The 24816-nt window shown below is 37.9% G+C and overlaps 1 protein-coding gene and 1 long non-coding RNA gene across 3 annotated transcripts; one reads left to right on the top strand and one right to left on the bottom strand.

Annotated features, from left to right (window-relative positions):
- Positions 1-1652: 1652 nt before the first annotated feature.
- On the bottom strand, positions 1653-15397 carry il10rb (interleukin 10 receptor, beta). Its single transcript, XM_051118863.1, has 7 exons — positions 15215-15397; positions 11661-11790; positions 10514-10704; positions 10262-10425; positions 9426-9573; positions 4085-4242; positions 1653-3721 (listed from the first exon to the last, which is right to left on the bottom strand). Exons 1-7 carry the CDS (start codon positions 15270-15272, stop codon positions 3422-3424), a joined length of 1149 nt encoding a protein of 382 aa, XP_050974820.1. The 5' UTR covers positions 15273-15397; the 3' UTR covers positions 1653-3421.
- On the top strand, positions 7477-10358 carry LOC127170693 (uncharacterized). Of its 2 annotated transcripts, none has more exons than XR_007828395.1 (3): positions 7477-7683; positions 7856-8041; positions 10211-10358. It is a non-coding gene; the product is annotated as an uncharacterized LOC127170693 (long non-coding RNA). The 2 variants fall into 2 exon arrangements; XR_007828394.1 differs by having other exon boundaries at positions 7836-8041.
- Positions 15398-24816: the final 9419 nt, after the last annotated feature.

The following is a 24816-nucleotide window of genomic DNA, read 5'->3' as shown; positions in this document are numbered from 1 at the left end:
GCATACACTCAAAAAAAAAAACAAAAAAACCCCCAAACAAACAAACAAAAAAATGCTTGGTTAAAACAACCCAATTTGGGTTATTTTGGTTATTTTGCACTTGCAATATCAACAAAAAGCTTTTGTAAAATAAAGAAAAAAATATGCACTTTCTGCCATCTCTTGAGGAGGAACACTTCACAAAAATGATCCGAAACTCGAATATTTGAATATTTGCCTCACAGACATGATAAATATATCTAATGCTTTAAATTACTTTAAAACTAAAGAATTCATGTAATAAAAACATGTTATAATGTGAAAATTCCACCCACCTAAAAAAAAAAAAAAAAAAAAAAAATTCCAGCTTTTTTCCAGACAAAATATGAAGTCAAGGAAATCAACATCAAAATCAACACAAAAATGGGTTAGTGAGCTTAAAATGAAGGTTCTGCCACGGCCGTCCCAGTTCCCTGACCTGAACCCCATAGAAAAACTAAACAGGAGAGAGTTTATCCTGGAGCTGAGAATCTGAAGGGTCTGGAGTGAATCTGGATGAAGGAATGGTCTCTCGTCTCTTGTCAAGTGTTCTCCAAAGTCATCAGGCATTATAGGACAGACTCATAACTGTCAAAATGGCTAAAGGAGGTTGCAAAAAGTATTGAATAAAAGGGCACCAGTAGTATGTTTTAGAGCAGGGGTGGCGAACGTCGGTCCTGGAGAGCCGCAGCCCTGCATAGTTTTGCTTCAACCCTAATCAAACGCACCTGAACAAGCTAATCAAGGTCTGAAGGGTTACTAGAAAGCAACAGGCAGGTGAGTGTTAACTAGGGTTGGAGCTGAACTCTGCAGGGCTGCGGCTCTCCAGGACCGGAGTTCGCCACCCCTGCTTTAATCATGACGAGGGAAAAAAACTTTCATAATGAGATTTCCATTCCCTTTTAATTTACTTAGTTGATTTATTTATTTAAATTTTAATAAGAGATCTAAATGATTAACAGCACAGATTTATTTTTACAGGTTTCTTTATTCATCGTCTTCCTCCAGGAACAGCCTATTAAACTGTGGACTAAAGTTAAAGACCATTTAAAACCATGACACAGAACGTCTCTGTTACGTATGTAACCCTCGTTCCCTGAAGGAAGGAACGGAGACATTACATCAGCTGACGTCTATAGGGTCTCACTTGGGAGCCCAATCACCTCTGCGCTTAAGAAGAAGAAAAGGCCAATGGAAATTGGCGAGTGGAAGTTGCATCCACTCATTCAGATTTGTGCTGAGGAGCCGAGATGTAACTCGGCATTCAGCGCAGTTCAAGATTGTGGCATGAGGGATGTAATGTCTCCATTTCCTCCTTCAGAGAAGGGTTAAATACGTAACTGAGACGTTCCCTATCAGTCAGTCACGTTTATGGGGGTCCCTACGGAAAACACCACAACCTGAACTGCATTACGTCATTGAGGTACAAATGTTGGCAGGCAAGCGTGTCAGAACAATGAAGTTCATTACGTAACCTTCCCAATGCCCTGTAAGCCAGAAAAGGGGCCCACCAGGAGTGCCAGCATACTGAAGCAACCGTTGGGGGGTGGAGCACAATGACAGAATGTAAGGCCATGTGGAAAACTTTTTGAAAAACTAAGGGAACAAGGGGAAACACTGGGAAACAACCGTGTGAATTATAAGACATTAATGAGACAAAAACACATTTTTATGCTCCATTTTATTTTATTTGTATTGAGACTTGCGAGCCACAAATAATGAATGGACTTGAAAATGTTAATTATTACTTACAAGCATTCAAATCTTAACCGATTTTAAAACCGTGAGAGACCACAGACATGAAGACCGTTTCAACCGATTTTCAGCCTTATAATCCTCTGAATGCGCACACTAGATGATTAGACCACACACTTGTTGATTGTAGGAACGATTTCACAGTGACACACGATCTCACGAGATCAAACGTGACTAGAGAAGGCAAACAAATGGAGAACAATCGACGTTGTCAGCTGGCTCTTCTAGCATTCGTTCTGTTTCACAGTAAAAAAAACAAAGTATAAAAAAATTATTTGGGTGATGTTCTTTCTCAGCATTCTGCTTTCATAGCATGTTTGTGTTTGTGGCTGCCAAGTTTCAGCTATATAAGCTTACAAAATCCGACGCTTGGTTGCTCTCATTGGCTATTGTGGGCATCGCGTCAGATTTGACTTTGGGGACGCTCAGTCTCGATTGGGCACCACATCGTAATGACACCACACAATAAGGGATTTTTTTTCTTTTTTGACAAAAAATCATTTGCGACAAGCCTTGAATCAGGCCACATACCCCGATTGTTTGAGGGTGCAAATCAGCCTTAAAATCTTCTAGTGTGCGGCCAGCCTAACATGCATGGCTGATCAAAGCTTCAGTGAACACAGCTGTACAAGCCTTTATAATTAGCAAAACAAAGCCATTTAGCAGTGTTTCCCATCCTTGTTCCTGGAGACACACCAACACTACACATTGTCAAATATTCTGCCACCGATTCAAGTTCCATTTACGCAAAACTTTACAGACAGCTAATAGAATTAAGAATAAAGTTGAGGGCCTTTTCAAGGCACAACATGAAAGAAACAAGGAAAGGAGCAATTTCTGCATGGAGAGTAATTTCCTGGTTACGCTTTAACCTAAGAGCCTGAACAACCACTGAGAAAACAGTTTACAGCTATCAGTGGGATTTTTGTCCTTGCATCAAACTTCCACAAGGTGATGCCAATAAATAAATAAATGAATAATAGCAATGTGCTCAAACTCTGTGGCTCACATTTACAGAGCACAGATGTTTCTAAAGCAAACGGTGCCGTCTGCTGTTCAAAACTAAGCTCAGAATCGATATGAGAAAGAATCGCGATGTCTTCGGAAAATCTCGAATCGATGCTGAATCATTTCTTGATTCGTGTTGCAATGACTTATCGTCCCATCTATAATATATATATATATGTGTATATGTACACACACACACACACACACACACACACACACATATATACTGTATGTGCGAATACAGCACACAAACATGAGCATAACTTAATAGGGCTAAAGACTGGAAATACAACCATTTAAAGACAAGTCATTTACATAGGATAGAGGTCATTTTAATTTGACACTGGAGATGAATGAGAAAACAGTCACACTAACGAATCACAGTTCATTTTCTTTTTAAACGTTGTTGTTAAAGCCAACAAAAAAAAGTCATCAAGTGACAATAATGAATTAAGATTCTATAAGAATCATAAGAAATCTGCATGACAGCATACAGAAATGACAAATATGGCTCAAATGTTATAACACTCACTAAGGTGCTGCAGTCTCTGCATGTACAATAAGCTGACAGATGTTTAAAGAGAGAAAGGCAAAGCTGCAAAAAGCCACAGTCACGTGCGTCTGACATCCGTTGACGGTTTCAAGCGCAGAGCTGCTGCAGCGTCCCATCATGCAGCTCTCCTCTGTGCTTGGTGACGCTCATCTGTAGGTCAGCGTGTGAGGTGGATCTGCGACCGGAGTCCTCCTCTGCGGAGTAAACGCCCGAGTCTCCGCTGCCGTGTCGGCCGTGCGTGCTGGAGTCCTGATCCTCGGCGTTCGAGCTCTGCTCGTCCACCTCCTCGGCGTCCAGCACAGCACGGACCATGACCAGCGGCTCACACACAGACTCCCGAGACTCGGGAGCCAGCAGCTGCGGCTTCTCTGAGTCACTTAACCACAGCTGAAGAGAGAGAGAGAGAGAGAAGTCAGTCTTGTTTGTAGATTACCAAACCAAGAACAAGGCTCTGTTTACACCTGGTTTTCATCCAGCCATGATCATTTACTCACTCCCTCCTTGGGTCTACTGTTAATTGGACTCTACACAAACGCTTGGATATGCACATGACAGCACACATTTATCTAGGTTAATGTTAAATAATGAATGTATTCTGACAAACAGTTCACCTACGCATAACTACTACAATGTAGAAACTGACTTCAGATCAATCATTAGATGCAACTGAATGTACGCATCAACTGTAGCTACAACCTTATCGATATCAGATGAATTTGAAGCAAGAAATAGAGTATGAATGTTCAGTACCTCCTGAATGTGATCCGGGAGTTGAATGGCTGGCCAGAAGGTGTTCTTCAAGAGCACAGACATCTTGTAAAAGCAGAAGAACAGCAGCAGCACCAGCAGGAAGCACAGCAGCAGAGAAATCAGGAAGTACAGGAAAATCCGCCAGTACGGCATCTGACCTGAAATCACACACAGCGTTCAGTCGTAATGTCACTGTATGTCACTCATTCGTCTGACGGAAGATTCACGTGTCATCGTGAGCACTGACTCATGTAACATCGTCCATACATGAGGTTATGAATGCTGTAGGTTATTAGGCCTGGCAAATGATTAATCACATCCAAAATAAAGTTTGTGTTTACATAATATATGTGCTGTGTATATTTATTTTACACATGGATGTAAATGTAAGGGATAATGCACGGCTACCTGGGCATGAAACTAATTTAATGCACAACGTGAAAGCCAAAAACCTCCACGAACTGCATTAAAAATGTGTAATGCAAAGCTAGCCGTGCATTATCCTGCTTATACCATGGTCATTTGCCAGCATTGACAAGTTGAAGCAGTTAATAATGTTTGCAGTGCAATATTTCACTGGACGGGTTAAAACGAAAATGTTATTTTCGTCAGTTCAGCTCGTTAGCTCTAGCATTCTGCCCGCTTCAAATCAAACATAGAGATGTGTTAAAATCACATTTATTTGAATAAATTACAGCATTTATTTCAAAAATTGCGTCTCTCTACCAACAATGAAGCCGTGTTGCTTCAAAAAAGCAAATTTACCACCTCGTTACTGAGGAATATAATGTAGCGATCTAGTATCTGGGCTATTCTAGTAATAAAAGTCACGGGACAGTGTTGACAAGTTTCTGCATGCGCAATCTACGACCTCTGTGTGATCTACGATCTGTGTGTGTGTGTGTGTGTGTGTGTTTGAGTGTGAATGATATGTGTTGGTTATTGTGCATCAATTAAAGCAGCACACTAATATAGAGGGGGAATTAAACTGACTTGGAACTACCTGTGCATTACACTGTTTCAATGCACACCCGCCAGCCAATCAGAATCCAGTATTCAGACAGACCATGGTATTTAAAAAAAAAAAGTTACAGTTATTTAGATTATATGTATATATTATATGCATTTAAATATAATTATACATACATATAAATATTTTTCAAAAGTACACATGTATGTGTGTGTATTTATAAATACATAAATAGACACAGTACACGTACATATACATTATGTAAACACAAACTTATATTTTGGATGTGATTAACTGATTAAGAACTTATAGGTATGAGTTATAATATTTATTAAATTAATCATTTTCCCAAAACGGTAGCCTTTACTAGTTAGAGTGCCAGATGTCTGAGGTTAAAGCAGAAGTCCACTTCCACAACAAAAATGTACAGATAATGTACTCACCCCATTGTCGTCCAAGATGTTCATGTCTTTCTTTCTTCAGTCGCAATGAAATTATGTTTTTTGAAGAAAACATTTCAGCATTTTTCTCCATATAGTGGACTGATATGGTGCCCTGATTTTGAACTTCCAAAAAACTGTTTAAATGCGGCTTCAAACGATCACAAATGCAGTTGTAAACGATCCCAGCTGAGGAAGAAAGGTTTTATCTAACAAAACAATCGGTTGATTTCATAAAAATAATACAATTTAAATACTTTTTAATCTCAAATGCTCATATTGTCTTACTCTGCCTGAACTCTAGCGTATGGTTAGGGTTAGTGTATGCCGAAAAACTCCCATCTCATGTTCTCCCTCAACTTCAAAATCGTCTTATATCACTGTTTTACCTTTTTTGTTAAGGGTGTTTGATCTTCTTTGCATGTTCACTTTGCAAACACTGGGTCTGTTCTTCTGCAGCGATGTAGGATGATTTTGAAATGATTTTTGAAGTTGAGGGAGAAAATACAATTGGAGTTTTTCGACATACCCTAACTGTCTTGAGTCAGAATACACAGAGTTCAGGGAGAGCAAGACAAGGCGAGCGTTTGAGATTAAAAAGCATTTAAATTGTATATATATTTTTTTTTAATGAAAGTAAGTACAAATACGTCGTTATTGTACTTAAGTAGATTTTTCTGGTATCAGTACTTTACTTCACTATTTATTTTTCTGACTACTTTTTACTTTTACTCCTTACATTTTTTACACAAATATCTGTACTTTTTTACTTCTTACACTTTCAAACCAGGCTTGTTACTTTAGTTTTAATCAGCATTTGGTGGATCATCACCATTCAATAACAAATCTCTAAATCGTGAATCAGTTAGTCGCGCGCGCTCCGTGTCTCCGCCAAACAGTTTCTAGCAGATTCACTGCAAGACACTCGAGAACGGAGTGGAAGCGCCGGGTGGATCATAGAGGCAAAACTACTGACCTGTTCAGGACTTCAAGTGCAGGTCAGTTTCATTGTAAACAGGCTGCTAAGAGTTGCTAGCGGTTTAATGCTTAACTAAGTAAGCAAAGACAAAATTACAGTAGTAGTACTATAAACAAAACTAAACTAAATTACTATCATCACTCAAAATACTCTATACTAAAGGACATCATTATTATCTACTGTAAAGTTACAGTAGTAATTTAGCAAACAAATGTTATAAAACATTGTTTTGTAATATGTTAAGCGGGAGCTATAGGGCAGATAACAGCACAAACCTTACGAAAACTAAAACCAAAATCCATGGTTACTATAGTTAAACCATGGTAATCACAAATGAACCATGGTTTTGCTAACCATAGTCTAACCATGAGATAAACTTGTAGAAAATCATGGTTGTAGTTAAATTAAAAGACTGTAATCAATCTGACAAAAAAAATATATATAGTTACTATGCTTTTACTGTAATAAACCATGGTTAACTTTGGTAAGAAGAAGAGAAAAAAATATGACTCATGATAATGCAATAACATGTTGAGTATTAGGATTTTTCTGTAAAGATATTGTCATGATGTAATCATTATTGTACTAATTGTGACATTTAGGCAAATTAGAAAATATAGTTTTCTTAAACCTATAGTATTTAAGCCATTTTAAGACAAAACAACAACACCTGGTACACCACACACCATAACGTGATACTTTAAACTGAATGTAAATAAAATTGTTACTGCAAATAGAATATAATGAGGTGCTTGTTTTGCAAGAAGGTGGAGACAGTTCTGCTCATAACAGTAAATGGCTGATGGGAAAAGTGACAGGTACAATAATATTAGTGAAAAAAGCAAACACACACAGAGTGAGATGCAAAGAGATATCATGGAAAATGAAGAGACTGAAAGGGAAAATGGAAATGAAGGTGCAGTTCAAGTGAGAGCCTTTTTCATAATTTGCATGGTCCCAGCATAAGGTTTTAAACATTTATTTAAATGTGATGGCCATACAAAACAAATAGTGTTTTCTGCAGTTTCAGAATTTGTTGTGGGTGTATGGGATGGTCTGGATGAGTGTCAGATTTCCGGAAGTCCAGCCCTGTTCTACATGGTGGTTGTTCAGCCTTGATACATTCATTAGCTAACAAAAGTTAAATGTTATTTTGTATTAATGTGTCAATATGACGTGAGGGCCAGTTACCAGCGTGACACTAAAACAGGTAGTAGTAATGGGTACTTTTCACTTCTTTACTTTAACTTGAGTAAAAAAAAGTGTAGTCAGTACTTTTACCAGAGTATTTTTAAACATGAGTATCTGTACTTCTACTTGAGTGAAGGATGTGTGTACTTTTACCATCTCTGGTTTCACTAGATAAGACCCTTCTTCCTCAGCTGGGATCGTTTACAACCATATTTGGGATCGTTTGAAGCCTCATTTAAACTGCATTTTGGAAGTTCAAACTCGGGGCACCACATCAGTCCATTATATGGAGAAAAATGGTGAAATGTTTCCCTCAAAACACATAATTTCTTTATGACTGAAGAAAGAAAGACATGAACATCTTGGATGACAAGGGGGTGAGTACATTGTCAATTTTTGTTCTAGGAATGGACTGTCACTGGAGCACTGTTTTTTTTTCTTTTTTCTCCTGAAAAACAGTTAAAGGAGTAATAGTTTCACCTCCGTCTCCTCTCACCTTACTACTGTCTGTACAACATTGTTAACTACTGAAGCATGAAGTTAAGTTCACACATAGAGACACGTTCAGTCTGTTATCAGACATGAAATGCTGTCTGACAACCGTTAAGTGTCTTCGCTGGAAAGCATGTGTGTATCAGCAGCCTGAACTCAGTGTGTGTGTCAGGGCTCTACAGTGCGACCATTTCAGTCGCATTTGCAACTCCAAACTACTGCGTGCGACTATGAAAAAATATTTAGGAGCAGCAGTGCGACTGACCCGATCAGCATATCTGTGTTTGCGCTGAGGGGAGCTTCAAAGGCTTCTGTGTGTTTTTGCAGCGGTGAGCTTCTGTGATTATAATGGAACTTTGTGAGATCGCAATGAACTAAGATTTTAATGATTTTAAGGGAGTTTGTAAATAAGATATTGATTTAATACAACAGTTAAATAAACAAGTTCATATTAAGTGACTTACATTTTCTGACTATTACACTATTGCCTGATTTTGCTCTATTTCGACATCAAAAATAGTTCGAAACAAGTCACAACTGAGCCTCTGTGCATCTCTATTCAGTCTCCACTCACAGCAGTGTTTCGTTTATGAATGAACCAGCGTTTTTATACGAATCAATGATTCAATTTCCCACTCATAAAGACAGTCAGCTGTTTTATTCCTGAATGAATCAGCCGTTCGAACGAATCGAATGAATGAAAATCAGCGACGCTGCCACCTACTGGCAGTTTTAGTTTCATTTTTACGGTATCTTTACGGTTATTTAAATCATGTAAAATTTCTGTATTCAAATTTTTATATTTAAAACATTAATCTCAACATGAATTTATGAACTTGATTGTGCTCATGCCACCTCTGGGCCTCATTAAACATGAAAATACACCTACAAGACACTTTTGTGTTCTTCGAAATTTTTTTGTTAATACTGATTTCATTTGATTGGTAACTTATTCTACTTGTTCTTATTCTGTTTGTTTATAAAATATAACTTAAAATACTATAAAATACTATAAACATACTGTTCATAAAGTTTTAAAAAATACAATTACAAAGGTAAAAACAAAATTCCCCTGTAAATCACTTTTAAGGAATCAAATTTCACCTAGTAATGGAAAGGACAAATATTTGATTTTTTGATTATTGATTAGAAGGTGCTCCTGAAATTTTGACTGTGCTCCTAATTTTTTTTTTTTTTTTTTTTTTTACATTTTCTCCTAAAAAGAAAAGTAAGCGTAGAGCCCTGTGTATGTGTGACGGAGATGCTGACCTCCAGTGCGTGCGCAGTGTGTGTCGCTGAAGACACTGCTCTTGTTGTAGAAGTTGTAGCAGCTCTGAACTCTCACACAGTACCACGTCTGTCTGTCCAGCTTAGTCACCGTCACCACATTGTTCTTTGTTGGCAGGAATGTAGCCGCCTGCAGGGACAGTCAGAGCAGGAAATGATGTCAGATCAGCATTGCCACTAACACACTGCATGTAAACACTAGTTATGGCTGTAAAAGAAGAAGATCTGTTAACACGAATAAATGCATCAGGTATTCTGAAATAACAATGCACTACACCTTCACTGCACTTATTATTCCAGATGAAATGTATAAATGAACGTTAGCCTAGATTGAGACTGCTGATCAGCAAACAGGTATCGTGCTATGGCAGGTTCAATGAGGAAACACTCAAGCTCTCTGCTGACTCAGCAGCACGACTGGACTCTTCAAATCATGCTACACTACGGTCAACCAATTTAACAAGTTAAATGAAATATTCAATATTAGAAACATTTTACATCTTTTACAATCCCAACATTTTATTTAGAGCTTTAAAAAGGAAAAGTTCCCACATGTTCACAGACTATTGGAGCCCTGTAAGAACTCTGTAGGCACTCGGAGACAGAAGAATCTGGTCTGAGATCAAAAACAAACAACTTTCTACAAGATGTGGTCATGTTACATTTTAAGATTTCTTCAGTTTCTGTCTCAGAAATGCCACTGTGTTCATAGCTTCTACTATTCCTCAGCAGGTGCCACTTTCATTATCTACATTTAATCATTTCAGACAGCATCCACACGCAGCCACTGCTGGAAACCTGTGCGAGAGCACAGATACCTGAGGATCTTCAGAGCGCCTCCAGTACTGGATGAGGTAGCTCAGCTTGTCGTCCAGCAGAGTTTTCATGGACTCGTTATTGCTGCTCAGAGGGTCGCGGATGATGATCTCTAGATCTCCTCCAACAGTGTTCAGCTTCACGCTGGACGGAGGACCTAAACCAGCTGAGAGAAGAGGAAAAGATCCGGGGTTAACAAAGCAGAATCAAAAGCCAACCCCAGGAACAAACAGACAGACAGAAAGCTGGATCACCATGTTTATCAGGACAGAATCTGATCTGGACCCAGCCGGAGGACTGCCGTGACGTGTTGGCCCGCACGCGCAGCAGATACAAGCCCCAGTACATCATTTCAGCTCCAGTGAAATCACAGCGATGCTCTAAAACATTGACACACACCGATGTCCAGTCCTCGTCATGCTTGGCCCTCCGCGAGCGAAACTCCCTGTTGGAGAAAAGGGCGAGGTGAGCGCACTTGATCTGTCAGTAAAGCATTGCTGCCTAAGCCTGTTTCTGAAGCGCCGTCTCCCTCATCAAACACCTGATTCAGCTCATCAGCAGACACACAGAGACCTGAAACGAGGGCGTCAGACAAAGGTGGTTTGGGGCTGCAGGAACCACAACAAAACAATCAGTTCAGTTGATTATCTAATCCTGGACAGATGAGAGAAACAACTGAACGTCTTTCGTTTAGCATTCACGTCACCCCTCTTTTTTTTACATGGATGTCCTAAGATTTACTCGCTTCTGTGTCTGTCAAGCCCCGTCCTAATTCCCTACTATACAGTAAGACACACTAATCAGTCATATAGTTTATATGCACCATCTGATTACTTACATCTGTCAGCATGAAGATTTGCATATGTACTTGTGCTTTATATAGACTAAGGTGAATACGTGCTGTGCTTTGGCTTCATCTGTTGTCAATTAAGCCTGAGCACAAACACATTTCTCCCTCATTTCTAACAGCTGTAAAGCAAAACTGATATACATTACTACATCAGTAATGCTCTGGTGATATTCGTTGTACTGCCTTTAATTTATGCTGATTTTCGTTCACTCATGTCTGCAATAAAAAAAAAATGGGAGATCAGAAATTCTGTTAGAAGTCTGTTGATTTTCCAAAAGTGTGAAGGCCTAATTTTCTTCATGCTAAATATAATTCAGCAGATTTTTTTCCTTGGTGTTTTTAAATGAAATATAAAGCAGACCTTAAGAAGCATTTCCACGATCAGAGACACTGCTATGAGCTGCGGTGGTGTTGTGTCACACTTTAGACTGTGATCCTGTGCTAAATCTCTTATGACCTGTACAAACTACCTTTATTTGTGGTACTACCTTTCATTCCTTCATGAACACATGGGTCACATGCACTAAGCAAACACATATGAAGGCTCTTACGCTATATACTGCGCAGTGAAGGTGACGGTCTGGTTGGCGGCCGTCTCGTGAGGCCAGTCCCACCGCAGCACATAACGGGTGTTGAGCGAGTCGATGCGGACGTTCTCAGGACGCCTCAGATCTCCAAATCCTGTTGGACACACACAGACAGCATACACACACATATTTATATATAAATGGTCTTTTTTATGTGGGCTAGTTACATTTGGCTACCAAAATGTGAAGAGTGCCTATCCCAAGGGCTACCAGGGATTTTTAAATTTGGCGAGCCCTACATCTGCTTTAGAAACATTCCAGTAAATAGTGCTAACAGGGATCAGAAGTGAAAGAAAATGACATTTTAAAGCATCTCCGTGAAAACAAACCAGAAAAGAGACTAAATACAGAGAATACAGAGAAATTGTTCTGTGCATTAAGTGAAATATTCATGGGATTGATCATTAATCAAATCACTAAGGCACAGTATATGTTGACGGTTTTGTTAGAGCAGAATACAAAGCAAAAGAGAAAACAATCAGGCAAACAATGCAGCGACGCACGTCACATTCAAATACCAAGGGTTACATCATTCTCTTAATGTCTTCCTCTTCTTCTAGAGTTTATTGGTGGTCGGCAGACCGACTGAAAAGGTGCATTCCCACCACCTACTGGAAAAGAGTGCGAAGCACATAATAGTAGGGAAGCTTGAAACAAGAACTTAAAACAAAATAAAACAAACAAATAAAAACAATCTAACTTAACCCTAAATTCTGTTAATCACTCATAATTCATTATAAATTGTAGATTGTGTTTGTCCATTTCACAGTAAAATCGGAAGTGCCAAATTATTTATTACCAAAGAACTTAGAACTTGAATTCATTTAAATCTTGCTCTTTCATGTCGCTCACAATTAATGAGTACACGTCCTGCTGTTTCTGCTTGATCACATTTTTTGAAATTTCCAGTTTCATGCTTCCCTATTCTATGCAGTGCTTTTTTTAACGAACAATGTTCAGTACACATTCTTGATATTAATGCATCTTCTTTCCACACCAACATTTCCTTGTATGCGATGCAAATGTCTACCTTTTATTCCACTATCCCACTCCTTCTTTCTTATTTCATTTGCTATTATACCTTTTACTTCTGTTTTACTTAATGGCACTTCAACCTAATTTGTAAATGTTTTAAAGCCTGTTTAGCCAGTATATCTGCCTCCTCATTTCCTTTTACCCCCATGTGTGAAGGACATATAAACCCACAAGAAGTCTACAATGAGTCTAGATTGTCTTACTCTAAATAAAATCTGCATCACTTCGTATATCAAATCTTGTTTTGCTAAAGATGTTCCACTAGACAAGCTATTAAGAGATATCGATATCACTGATCGAGTTGGTTGTACTTCTTCTATCCACTGAAGAGCAAGCATGATTGCTATTAATTCTACAGTAAACACAGAAATGTGATTGAGATTCTTTTTGATATTTTAATGCTGAAGTGGGGAATAAAAAACTGCTGCTGCTGTTTTTCCCGATTTGTATATATTTGTACTGCACTGTAATATGTTTGATCAATATATTGCTGTATTGCTGAACTTTCAAATAAACTTGTTTCCTCTTTATGTTTTTCTTCATGTAACTGAAAATCAACTGATGGCACAGGAAAAAGCCATGGAGGTATTGCTGATACAGCTACAGTAGGATCAACATAGATGTCACTTAGACCCATCTCCAGAGCCTCCTTAACAGCATTCCATCCAAAGCTTGTTAATTTTTTATATTCGTATTTCCAACAATCCTTCAAAACTTGGGTGACCATCCAAATGACCTTTTATGCTTATCCAGTACCTCATCCTTTGTTTAAGCCTTCGGAGTTCTTGGGGAATTTCACCCATCTCTACTTGTAATGCTATTATTGGAGATGATCTCATTGCTCCACAACATATTCGTAAAGCTTGTGACTGGATAATCTCAATTTTAGAAAGCTGTGTTTTAGATGCAGAGCTGTACACCATGCTGCCATAATCTATAGCAGCTCTTATCAGTGCACAATATGTGACCCTGGACCACAAAACCAGTCTTAAGTCACTGGGGTATATTTGTAGCAATAGCCAAAAATACATTGTATGGGTCAAAATTATCGATTTTTGTTTTATGCCAAAAATAATTAGGATATTAAGTAAAGATCATATTCCATTAAGATATTTTGTAAAATTCCTACTGTAAATATATCAAAACTTATTTTTTGATTAGTAATATGCAATGTTAAGAACTTTATTTGAACAAATTTAAAGGTGATTTTCTCAATATTTTAAATTTTTTGCACCCTCAGATTCCAGATTTTCAAATAGTTGTATCTCTGCCGAATATTGTTCTACCATAGCAATATCATATCAGTGGAAAGCTTATATATTCAGCTTTCAGATGATGCATAAATCTCAATTTGGAAAAATTGACCCTTATGACTGGTTTTGTGGTCCAGGGTCACATATATGCTTTTAACCCAACTTTCACTCCTTAAAGGAGCTAATGAAAAGATTATTTAACATTAAATTCTTATTAGTAGACATCTAATAAATAGCCTCATGCACTTTTTTTTTTCAATTTATGTTTTTTATAAAACTCAACCGTACGGTTGAGATGTCAGTCCATGGTAAATCTCGATTTAACTTCAAATAACTATTTCATGAGTTATTTTGCAATAATACTCATTCCTTTAACTTTACTAGTATCTTGGATACATCTCATAACCTTCAGGGCCCACAAAGTTAAAAAAAAATATTAAGTGTCTGTATAATATATAAAGCTGTAAAGTAACACTGGTGAAAAAAACAACAGCATATGCTGGTAGGTATGTTTTGATGCTGGTTTATGCTGGTCCTTGACCAGCAACATGACCAGCAAAAACCAGCAAAGGACCAGCTTAAACCAGCATCAAAACATACCTAACCAGCATATGCTGTTTTTTTCACCAGGGGATATATATGCTATACCATGTCTTTAACTGACATATCAACCGTACGTCTGAAATCTAACAACTGACACTTGTTTTAATATTCACAGTTGGGTTTCTTCTTCTTTTTGTAAAACAGACTCCTTGAGTTTTTGCTACTGAGAAACGAAAACCCCCTTCTCCAGCCCAACACTCCTCTTCTTTAGCACAGACTGCATACAGTTCTCCACATAACGACCCCTTTTCCACAGAGCCCCTTCCTCCTGATGTCTCAACATCAAACTGAGAGATAAGGATTATTCACAGCGGATGTCGATCATTTGAAACTGTTTCAGTGTTTTTTGAGTGGAAATTCCCCAAACCGGAAGTGCCTCTCATACTCTAAAAAGCAGCAGACTCGTTAGGAAAAATGTGCATATAATACATACTTGTTTTATAGTCGCAACCTTACACCTACTAAAAGAGTAAAAGGTTTTTGTGACACAGCGACAACATTACAACGACACATGAAACACCAAATATCGGCTCCGCGATTAAAACGAAGTTCTTAAAGCCAATGTAAACAGAGACACCCGTGACACCGTCGGAACCGACTGTTCACACACATCCAGCATGAACTCACCCGCTGACACGTTCACCAGAAGCACAAAACACACTCCGAAGCCGAAAAGCGCGTTCATGGCTGAACAATTGCAATCCACATTGCGGTACTCCACTTTGTTTGGCCTCAGATTTGTTTCGCTTCTGCTTCTGCTGCTTCTTCTTGAAATTTTATTGGCGGTTGACAAACAACAAAATGGTGTATTTCTGCCACCAACTGGTTTGGAGTGTGCATCGAAGTGACTTACACCCTTCCCCTGCGTGCGTGTGTGTGTGTGTATATGCAGTGTTGGGGAGTAACTAGTTACATGTAACGGAATTACGTAATTTAATTACAAAATAAATGTAATTGTAATTAGTTACAGGTACTGAGAAAAAATGTGTAATTAAATTACAGTTACTTTTGAAAACTGCCAGTGATTACAAAGGGGGTTACATCTGAATTTTTTCACACACCCACCCCCACTTACAGATTCAATTGACTTCTTTCATGAATTGCATTGACTGCTCTAAAATGAGACACCAATGTTTCAGGAGTTTAGGACACACAATAGGACACATGCTTATTTGATAACCGTGTTATTTCCTATTTTTTTCCATTGTTAGATGCTAGTGTTTTCTGTCATAATGCAAACATTTGATTTCAAACCCAGTATCATAGCTATTAAACTATTTCTTGTTATGATTTCAAATTTGTATTTAACCTCGCAATGATCTCTAAGTAAATAAGAGCTGTTAAGTCTGAATTTGTGGCATCGGTGCCAGTAGCCTTGTGGTTAGCGCCGACATATAGCGCAACTGCACTCACGGTGACCCGAGTTTGATTTCCGTCTCAAGGCCCATTTGCCGATCCTGCTCCCCTCTCTCCTCACAGTGCTTTCCTGTCATCTCTCTACTGTCATATCACAATAAAAGACATAAAAAGTAAAAAAAAAAAAAAGTCTGAATTTGTGTGGCTGTGGCCAATAACAACTGGTAAAAGCTAATAACTCAGACTCATTCGGAGCAACTTAAGTCAGTGCTATGTTCTTGATAGTTTTTCTTGGCGGAAGCTTTGCGTTAGGTTAGCTAATAAAGTATTAAAGCTTAATTCAATATTATGTGGACAATTTCTTAATTCTGTCATCCTGGTATCGTGGACTCACTTCATACAAACGCAGCTGCTGCCATTTTTTACATTTATTTTTTTGCACACTGTAATGGATTATAAGATAACTAACAAACTAGTACTACTACTTAATTATTTATGTGGTGAAATGTTGTGTAAGAAAACTGGTGTGACTGTACTGTGTCCCTAAAATATCTAGTTTGAACTTACCATTTGCTAGCAACTGATTTCTTCATGGAAGCTTTGCGTTCAAATATTTCAACTCAGATCTAATTATTTTGACATGAAACATCTAAATAATCTGTGAAGCAGCTGTGTAATAAGTGAGATAATGTACATTCAGCCAGTTGTTATCGCAAAATAAAGATGTGTGTTTTCCCTTACTTATTATAATCTTAATTCAAGTGTTTTGAAAGGATTTTGAAAGTCTGACAGTAATCAGTGTTGAGCGCTACTGTAAGGTTCACTCTGCCTGGTTTAAATGTTTCAAAATGATTAACAGTTGAAAATATTAGAAATTTAGAAAAGTAATCAAAAAGTAATTAAATGTAATAAGTTACATTACTTTAATAAAGTAATTGAAATGTTACACTACTTATTACATTTTAAATCAAGTAACTTGTAATCTGTAACCTATTACATTTCAAAAGTAACATTCCCAACACTGTATATATATATATATATATATACATCCTTCTTTCAGTCTCATATTTTTTTACAGTACATTATAACATGTTCCACGGTTTCTTCTTGCCCTTGCCCATTTTACAAAGTGTACTATTTAGTCTTGTGTGTCCAAATCTCATCCTTGATATAATTATTTAATCTTTCCTGTTTTTCCCTGCACTCCGCATCTCTCCCACTTTTCTTTGAATACTTTAAAACCATCAACCTTTTTTCTCCTTATCCCATTGTTTTTGCCATCTTTCCTTCGTTCTTTTCTTAATAATATTCTTGATTTCATTCTTACTTAAAATAACAGTTAAGTTAATATCGTTGCTTTTAACTGCTTCTTTTGCTTTTTTATCTGCAACTTCATTTCTTTGATTACCAATATGTGCCGGCACCCACAAAAACACCACTGTAATCCCCATCATTTGAATTCTGTATATTGTTTGCATTATTTCCATTAAAATGTCTGGTCTACTTTCCGAGTGACTGTATTGTAAACTAGCCAATGACGAACATGAGTCTGAACTAATAACTGATTTCACAGGTCTTATCTCTTCTACCCACTGTATTGCTAATAATAACGCAATAATTTCCCCGGAATAAACAGATAACTCATTACTGACCCTTTTCCTCACTGATAAATGAAACTCTGGAACAGTAAACGCTACTCCTGCCTTATTATCTAAGCTCTTTGATGCATCTGTATAGATCTGAACATTGCTATAGTGCTCTTTAATATTTGTTTGCACATTAAATAAATTACACTCCTTACCCTTGTTTTTCTGTTCTAACAATGTAAAATCTACTGTAGCATCTGAAAGTAACCAAGGTTTTATTACTGGCAGTGGAACAGTTGGACTAACATTTAACTTCTGTTCTGTTCTGTTGCTCTCTGTATCACTGTCCAACCCAAACTTTTATTTTTCCTCCTGTCTTTTTCCTAACAGGGCTTTAACGTTTCTAGTGTCGGATGCTCTTGACTCTGGCCTTGTCAGTTAACCCAGTAATTTACTGGTAACTGTACCCTTCTCATTTCTAACAACATTTCAACCTGTAATGCTGTAATTGGTGTAGTTTTTATAGCTCCTGTACATAATCTCAATACCTAATGCTGTATATTAGCTTTCTAAGATACGTCTCTGCTGCTGATTCATACACCACGCAACCATAATCTAACAATAATAATATGGCCAATGAATGGCCTTTAATGCCATCCTGTCTGTCCTCCATTCACTACCAACTAAACGTCTCATTGTATTTATTATTTTCTTACATTTGTTCACTATATTGTACCGCCCAAGTAACTCTTCCATCAAACCATATCCCTAAAAACGTAAAATGTTTCACTCTTTCCAGTTCTTGATTGTATCATTTTAGTTTTACCTCATTTCCAATTTTTTTCCTTGTAAAAACATTATCTTTGTTCTTTCTACTGAAAATTTAAAACCCCATTTATCAGACCATTCTTCAACTTTTGCAATAGTCTCCTGTGATTTCCTAACAATAAAGTCAATATTCCCTCCTCTTTTCCAAATTGCACCATCATCAGCAAAGAGCGAGAATCCCAGCCCATTATCCAAATCCTCAAATACATCCTTTATTATAATGGAAAACAATAAAGGACGCATTTTCCATTTTCGACCACAAACTTTTCTGAATAACTGTTCCCTACCCTCACTTCTATTGCTCTCCCCGATAAAAAAACCCTTGATCCATCTATACATTTGACCTTTGATACCTAATTTACATAATTTGATAAACAGCTCTTCTCTCCACATCATGTCGTACGCTTTCTCTATGTCAAAGAAAACGGCCACTGCACTTCCTCTTTTTCCCTCTTCACTAATATTGTCTGATTTATGTATTTTTTCATTTATGAGTTATTTTGATTTATGTAATTTCTCACCAGCATTTCTGCTTTGTCTTCATCTTTTACAGCTGTTGTAACTCCATCCCTTAATATTGGATACCCAAATTCTCTTTTTATCCCATTCATTCTTTTTATCATTCCCCATACTTGACCGATTTCTGTTTCCCTTCCCACTGTTACAAAACCTCCTCCAGAAGTCCTTTTTTTTTTAAGATTCTCCTTACAATTTGCTTGCTTCCTTTTATACTCAATAAAATTCTGAAAACTCTGATTCTTCTTTAACACTGTAAAAGCTTTATTTCGAGATTTAATTGCATTATCACATACTTTTGTCCACCATGGTACAATCTTCTTTTTTGATTTGAATTTCAATACAACATAGAGCAATATAACAGGCTTGTATTGTATTATTTATTGTATATTCGAATCAATTTCAGATACTAATTACATATATATGTTCATGTTTACTATTTCCTGCATAATTCCTTACGTTAAGAAATATATTTTCTGTTTGATCAGAACTGTGTCGTTAAGTGCGCAGCTGACACACCCACCTGAACGATTCCCAAACATCGCTTATCCTGCTCGAAAAGACGATAAACACTGCAAATAAGATTTTAAGTAAAAATTAATTTACACACACATATCATAGAAACTAGTCCTGTGTGACTGATACGCTTACAATCGGGTGATTTTAGGTCAGCGGTTTAGCTGTGAGTCAATGGTGCTCTCTGCCGGTAGGGAATAGTAAGATGGCGGATCGAACACTTCCGGTGGCTTCACTGCCTAACGGCAGTTTAGAACGCAATGAACGATCCAGTCATTATATATAGATCAGTGATCACTTCTCCTTTGCTCTTGAACCTTCTTCACTGCCTCTGCGTAACTTATGTTGTTTACAACTTTCACTTCTTCAATTTCCACAGCTACCCTATGTTGCCCTTCACAGTTACAGCATTTGTCTTGTTCATTCTCTTTATAATTTTCAACTCTATGATCGCCTCCACACTTAGGGCATGTTTGTTTTTCTTTACACACCGCTGCTATATGTCCGTATCTCTGACATCTATAACAGCGGAGAGGGGGAGGAATATATGGCCTCACTAAAAGCTCATATATCCAATTTTGACTCTTTCTGAAAACACTGAATCCTGAAACTCATTGATTGTTTTCTGAAACCTTTTTTATTCTACTCACTTCACCTCCAGAAATACTTTGTTTGAGTCTTTCTAGATCTTCCTCGATTGGAATGCCTGTTATCGCTCCCTGTTTCATTCATCTCTCACCCTTCCTTTCATTCACTTTTTTCTTTTTTACAAACATTATCAATTCTTAGTGCTTTATTTTTTATTCTTTTGTTTTACACATTACTAACAGGCTTCCGTCTCTCAAAATCTTAGCTGTGTCCACTTCTCCTAACTTTTTCTTCAGCTCTCTGGATAATGCTATTGGACTTAGATTAACATTTTCATCCTCCTTTCTGAATTTAAGAATTACTTTATATTCCTCTCTTACAATCTTTTTACTGACAACCCTATTGTCTTAAATCTAAGCTGTTTCCTTCTAATCCCCTTTTATCGGTTTGGCTATCTACCAACCTCCCTTCATTTTGCCCACTCTTTCTCTTTTCTTGTCCTTTCCTATTACTTATTAAATTCCAGTCATCTGATTCCATTTCATCTTCCTCAGTTACCCCAGAAATCATCTCAGTCCAGTCACAAACCAGTTTATGTCAACCACTGTAAACTCCAAACACAACGCTGAAATCTCCGTCAGACACGCGTTAAATCTAAGTTATTTTGTATTAATGTGTCAGTATGATGTGAGGTCCAGTTACCATCGTGACACTAGAACAGCTAGTAGTAATGGGTACTTTTAACTTGAGTACATGTCAGACCCCATACTTCTTTACTTTAACTCAAAGTAATTTAAGTTTAATTTATCTGTCATGGAAAAGTGGAAGCCATGGTTGCCACTGAGCAACTTTCTGAGGGGTTGAGTGATAGAAGGGAGACCATGGAAGCTGTCAAACAGAACAATGGAAAGAGAGCAGGAGGACAACATGAGCTGCATCCCAATTCAAAGGCCGCATCCTACAAAGGACGGGTCCTTCGAAGGTTCCTCCGAGTCTAGCCTTAACATGATTTCCTAATTGTGCCATCAGGTGTTCCCGATCGCGCTGCCATAGATGTTATTTGTTATTAAAATAACTTGCCCGAATGGTTTGTTTTTTACTTTTAAATACTTTTTTTCCCCTCAGTGCGCTAATAGCAGTTACTGAAAGTACTTACGTTAAGTAACTCAATATTTCTCCCACCAATTACTTTGTCATAGCTCTACACAATTAGTCCTTTCCTCCTTTCCGTAAATCAGAACTGCAGGATAAACCTGAACGTCCCAGTGCTAGACAGTGGAAATATGCACTCAAACGCTTTGGAGACAATGCCAGACGATGTCCCACTGGCAGAGGTCGTACCAGGCTCTCCATTGTGGCAGACGGTCCAGGTCCAGCAGCACCACCAGGGTCTTCCTGCTCAGCTGAATGAAAGTGTACATATTTCCCCCCCAATCTGTTTTATGTATTATCAATTGAATCATGTTGAATTGAAGTTATTTGCAATTAGTTATAAAAAGTACTTTCAGTATAGAACAATTTGTTTTCATTTTCAAATGTTTTTTAGAGGCAAACAAAAACGTATAGAAGAATTTGTTGTTTACAAATTATAACTTGATTTGCAGAAATTCCAAAATTTCCAAAACTATTTTTTGTCTTTTATTTAGAAGTTTCAACTTATAATACAAGGTAACACTTTATTTTGATAGTCCACTTTAGACATTCTACTAACAGTAAGTAACTTTGCAACTGCATGTCAACTAGTCATTAGAGTATTAGTAGACTGTCAGCTTAATATCTTCTAACACTCTTATAAACTTTGCAAGTATATGTCAACTTATTCTACTAACCCTAAACCTAACCTAACAGTCTGTTCTGAGAGTTAGTAGACATGTAGTTGCAAAGTTACTCATAGTTAGTAGAGTGTCTAAAGTGGACTATCAAAATAAAGTGTAACCACAATGGTATTCATTTCATTTTAAGTTTCCCAGCAGCTCCATTTTCTCCAGAACTGTCCTAAAAGAAGAGAAAAAAGACAGGGCTGCAATCTTAAAGGAGAAGTCCAATTCCAGAACAAAAATTTACAAATAATGTGCTCACCCCCTTGCCATCCAAGATGTTCATGTCTTTTTTTTTCTTCAGCTGTAAAGAAATTATGTTTTTTGAGGGAAAATTTTCAGCATTTTTCTCCATATAATGGACTGATATGGTGCCCCGAGTTTGAACTTCCAAAATGCAGTTTAAATGCGGATAACACAGCAGGACAAAATACTCCAGAAATCATATTTCTGGAGCATCAAGTTTGCCTAAAACATTTGTGGACATATACTGCATGAAAAAAAAAAAAGACTGAAAAAAAAAGTTTCACAAAAAGTGAAGGACTGTTGTGGGTTTTAGGGTGAGGGCTAATTATTGTACACAAGAAGTCCTAGTGGAAATATTACAGATGGGTGCCTTACCTCCAAGCCTCCAAGTTTTTGTCCTCGGTAAAGGAATGATCATATTCAGCCATCAAATTAATACATACAAAAATGTAACACTCAAACCACCTAACAAATGAATCTGTGCAGTGGTTTACATTTTTTTAAGAAAGACCCCTGACTGTTAACATTTTGTTAGAATAAAAGTTCTGTTGTCACCGGCGCACCATGAATTATGGGAAAGTGTAGACTGCGAAGGATCCATCTGTTGTATCCTTCAATTGCCGTCAAAATGGGTGGGGGGGGGGGGCGTTTGAATTGTGGCAGCCTTTGTCGCACCACAATGATGCAATCAGCCTTTGAATGCAGTCTTCGGAGAATGCATCGTGAATTGGGGTGGTCTTCGTTGTGCTGCTGTAATGCAATAAGCTTGCAAATGCACACTTAGTAGAACCAGGCCTTTGAATTGAGACAGCCTTCTTCGCATTACCGTGATGCAATCTTCCTTCAAATGTGCCCTTTGTAGGATGTAGCCTATAAATTGGGACACAGCTTTTTTTGTGGTTGGAGACAAGGTATTGGTGAAGAATGTGCAACAGAAGAACATAAAGGGTGGAAAAATGGACCCAGACATGCTTGTTTTATTAACATGATTTCTACTCTATATAACAGTATTAACAGTTGTGTTAAGCCAGCATGTCTCCCCGTTTTTCCTGTGTGTTGTGATATTCACCACAGATTCCCTGTCTCTCCTTTTCTTTTTCTACTTCCCGCTGAGCTTCCTTCGATTCTTTGATTAACATTAAGGACACTGACAGCAGCTAGTAAATTAAGCGCAGTCACTAAGAGAGAATGCATCCAATATAATGATACACATCTGTATCAAGAAAAGCAAGAGGCGAAACTCCATTTGGTGTTCAAGGTTCAAGGTCTGCATGTGCGCTGCATTTAGTTTTCGCATCTTTTTGTGCTTAAATGTTTAAACTGGTGAGGTATATTTATTCATTCAGGCGAAGGAGAGCTTGGTTCAGTGTTTGTACGTGTCTGTGAGACGTGGGTCTCTGTGTGCGCATCAAACACAGCGTGCGATAACTCAGTTGAATTCTTTCGTATCTTGTGCTTGAGTCAATAAAACTTTTGTTACAACGCACAGCAATGGCCCATCAACTGTCCTGAGCGTCTTCTTGGGCTGGCTTCAGCCAGTCAGTTGAAATTGTCGGGGTCCCCCGTAGCCGTGGGGCCCCTACAATCATCACCACTTTTCACCCCTCTAGCCCTAGTTTTTTCATTGCTCTTTTTGGACAGGAGTGACCATGTGTCAGCTGCTTTGGACTCTAAAGCAAATACTCAAAAAAAAAGCAAATAAAATTACTTTTGCCAAAAGTGAAGCAACACAGTCCATCTCTCATTTGCTGTTGAAGATTGTTGGCTGTGGTGAGCTGAAAACTAAACAGGCCAGAGAAATGTTTGTAGAGCTGAGTAAGTTGTTTGTTGATCAGGGCGTTAGGCAGAATACAGGTTGAATGCAGGTGGAGCGAACTGCACAACTTTTGGCTATCCCAGATGAAAAATTGGCATTGTGAAACAATCGTGACGATTTTTTGTGATCGTGGCTCCTAATCTGTGGTCCTATGTCGTACAGTGAGAGAGGTTCACAGACGGCCACTGTCATGGTCTTGCGACCAAAGATAGCCTACAAAAAAACACTGGCATTATAAGTGAAGCTGTCTACACTGTATGAGGAATAAATCTCTTACCACACACTGCACACGTCTGCGGCGCGTTACTGCTCTGGCGCGGCAACTGGAGTAGATCGCGGCTTCGGCATGTGTTTCAGTCCCCTGTACTGCACAGGTCTGCGGCCACTCCAGTCAATGCTTGTGTTTAGACCCGCCGTGCTGCGGCTCCTCGAAGCGGCTCTCCGCGCTGCATCGCTAAAGTTTGGCTAATAGCCCACCTCCCAACAATTCAAATTTCCGTAGGTGGGATTTAATTTAATGATATTCTAATGGACCTTGTTGTGACATCATTGCATGCTGAAAACGAACGCTATAGCCCCAAGGAGGCGTTCGTTGTAGTTCTTTAAAAGAGATTTATATCTCCCTTTGGAGTGGACTTTGAGATTTGTAGCTTTGTAGATCTTTTTTATGCCCAAAGATACACACACACACTGACTAAAATTCAAAAAGTGAAAAAGCATAATAGCTCCCCTTTAACAAATACCCAGTGGTCAGTGGATATTGATGCAGCCAGGAATCGTGTTTTCTAACACTTACATGTCTCTGATTTTGACATCGGGTAAAATAAATAAAGCAAATTTGTGATCCAGCTGAAAAAAGTATATAGTTTTTGTTATTTGAAAACTTCCAGATATGCAGAATTTAAGATGGTCAATACAATATACTATAATACAATATATAGGATATGATTTTACTGCACA

The sequence above is a fragment of the Labeo rohita genome, chromosome 9 (assembly GCF_022985175.1).
Source record: "Labeo rohita strain BAU-BD-2019 chromosome 9, IGBB_LRoh.1.0, whole genome shotgun sequence".
NCBI classification, from domain to species: domain Eukaryota; kingdom Metazoa; phylum Chordata; class Actinopteri; order Cypriniformes; family Cyprinidae; genus Labeo; species Labeo rohita.
This window is presented reverse-complemented; position numbering and strand designations above follow the sequence as displayed.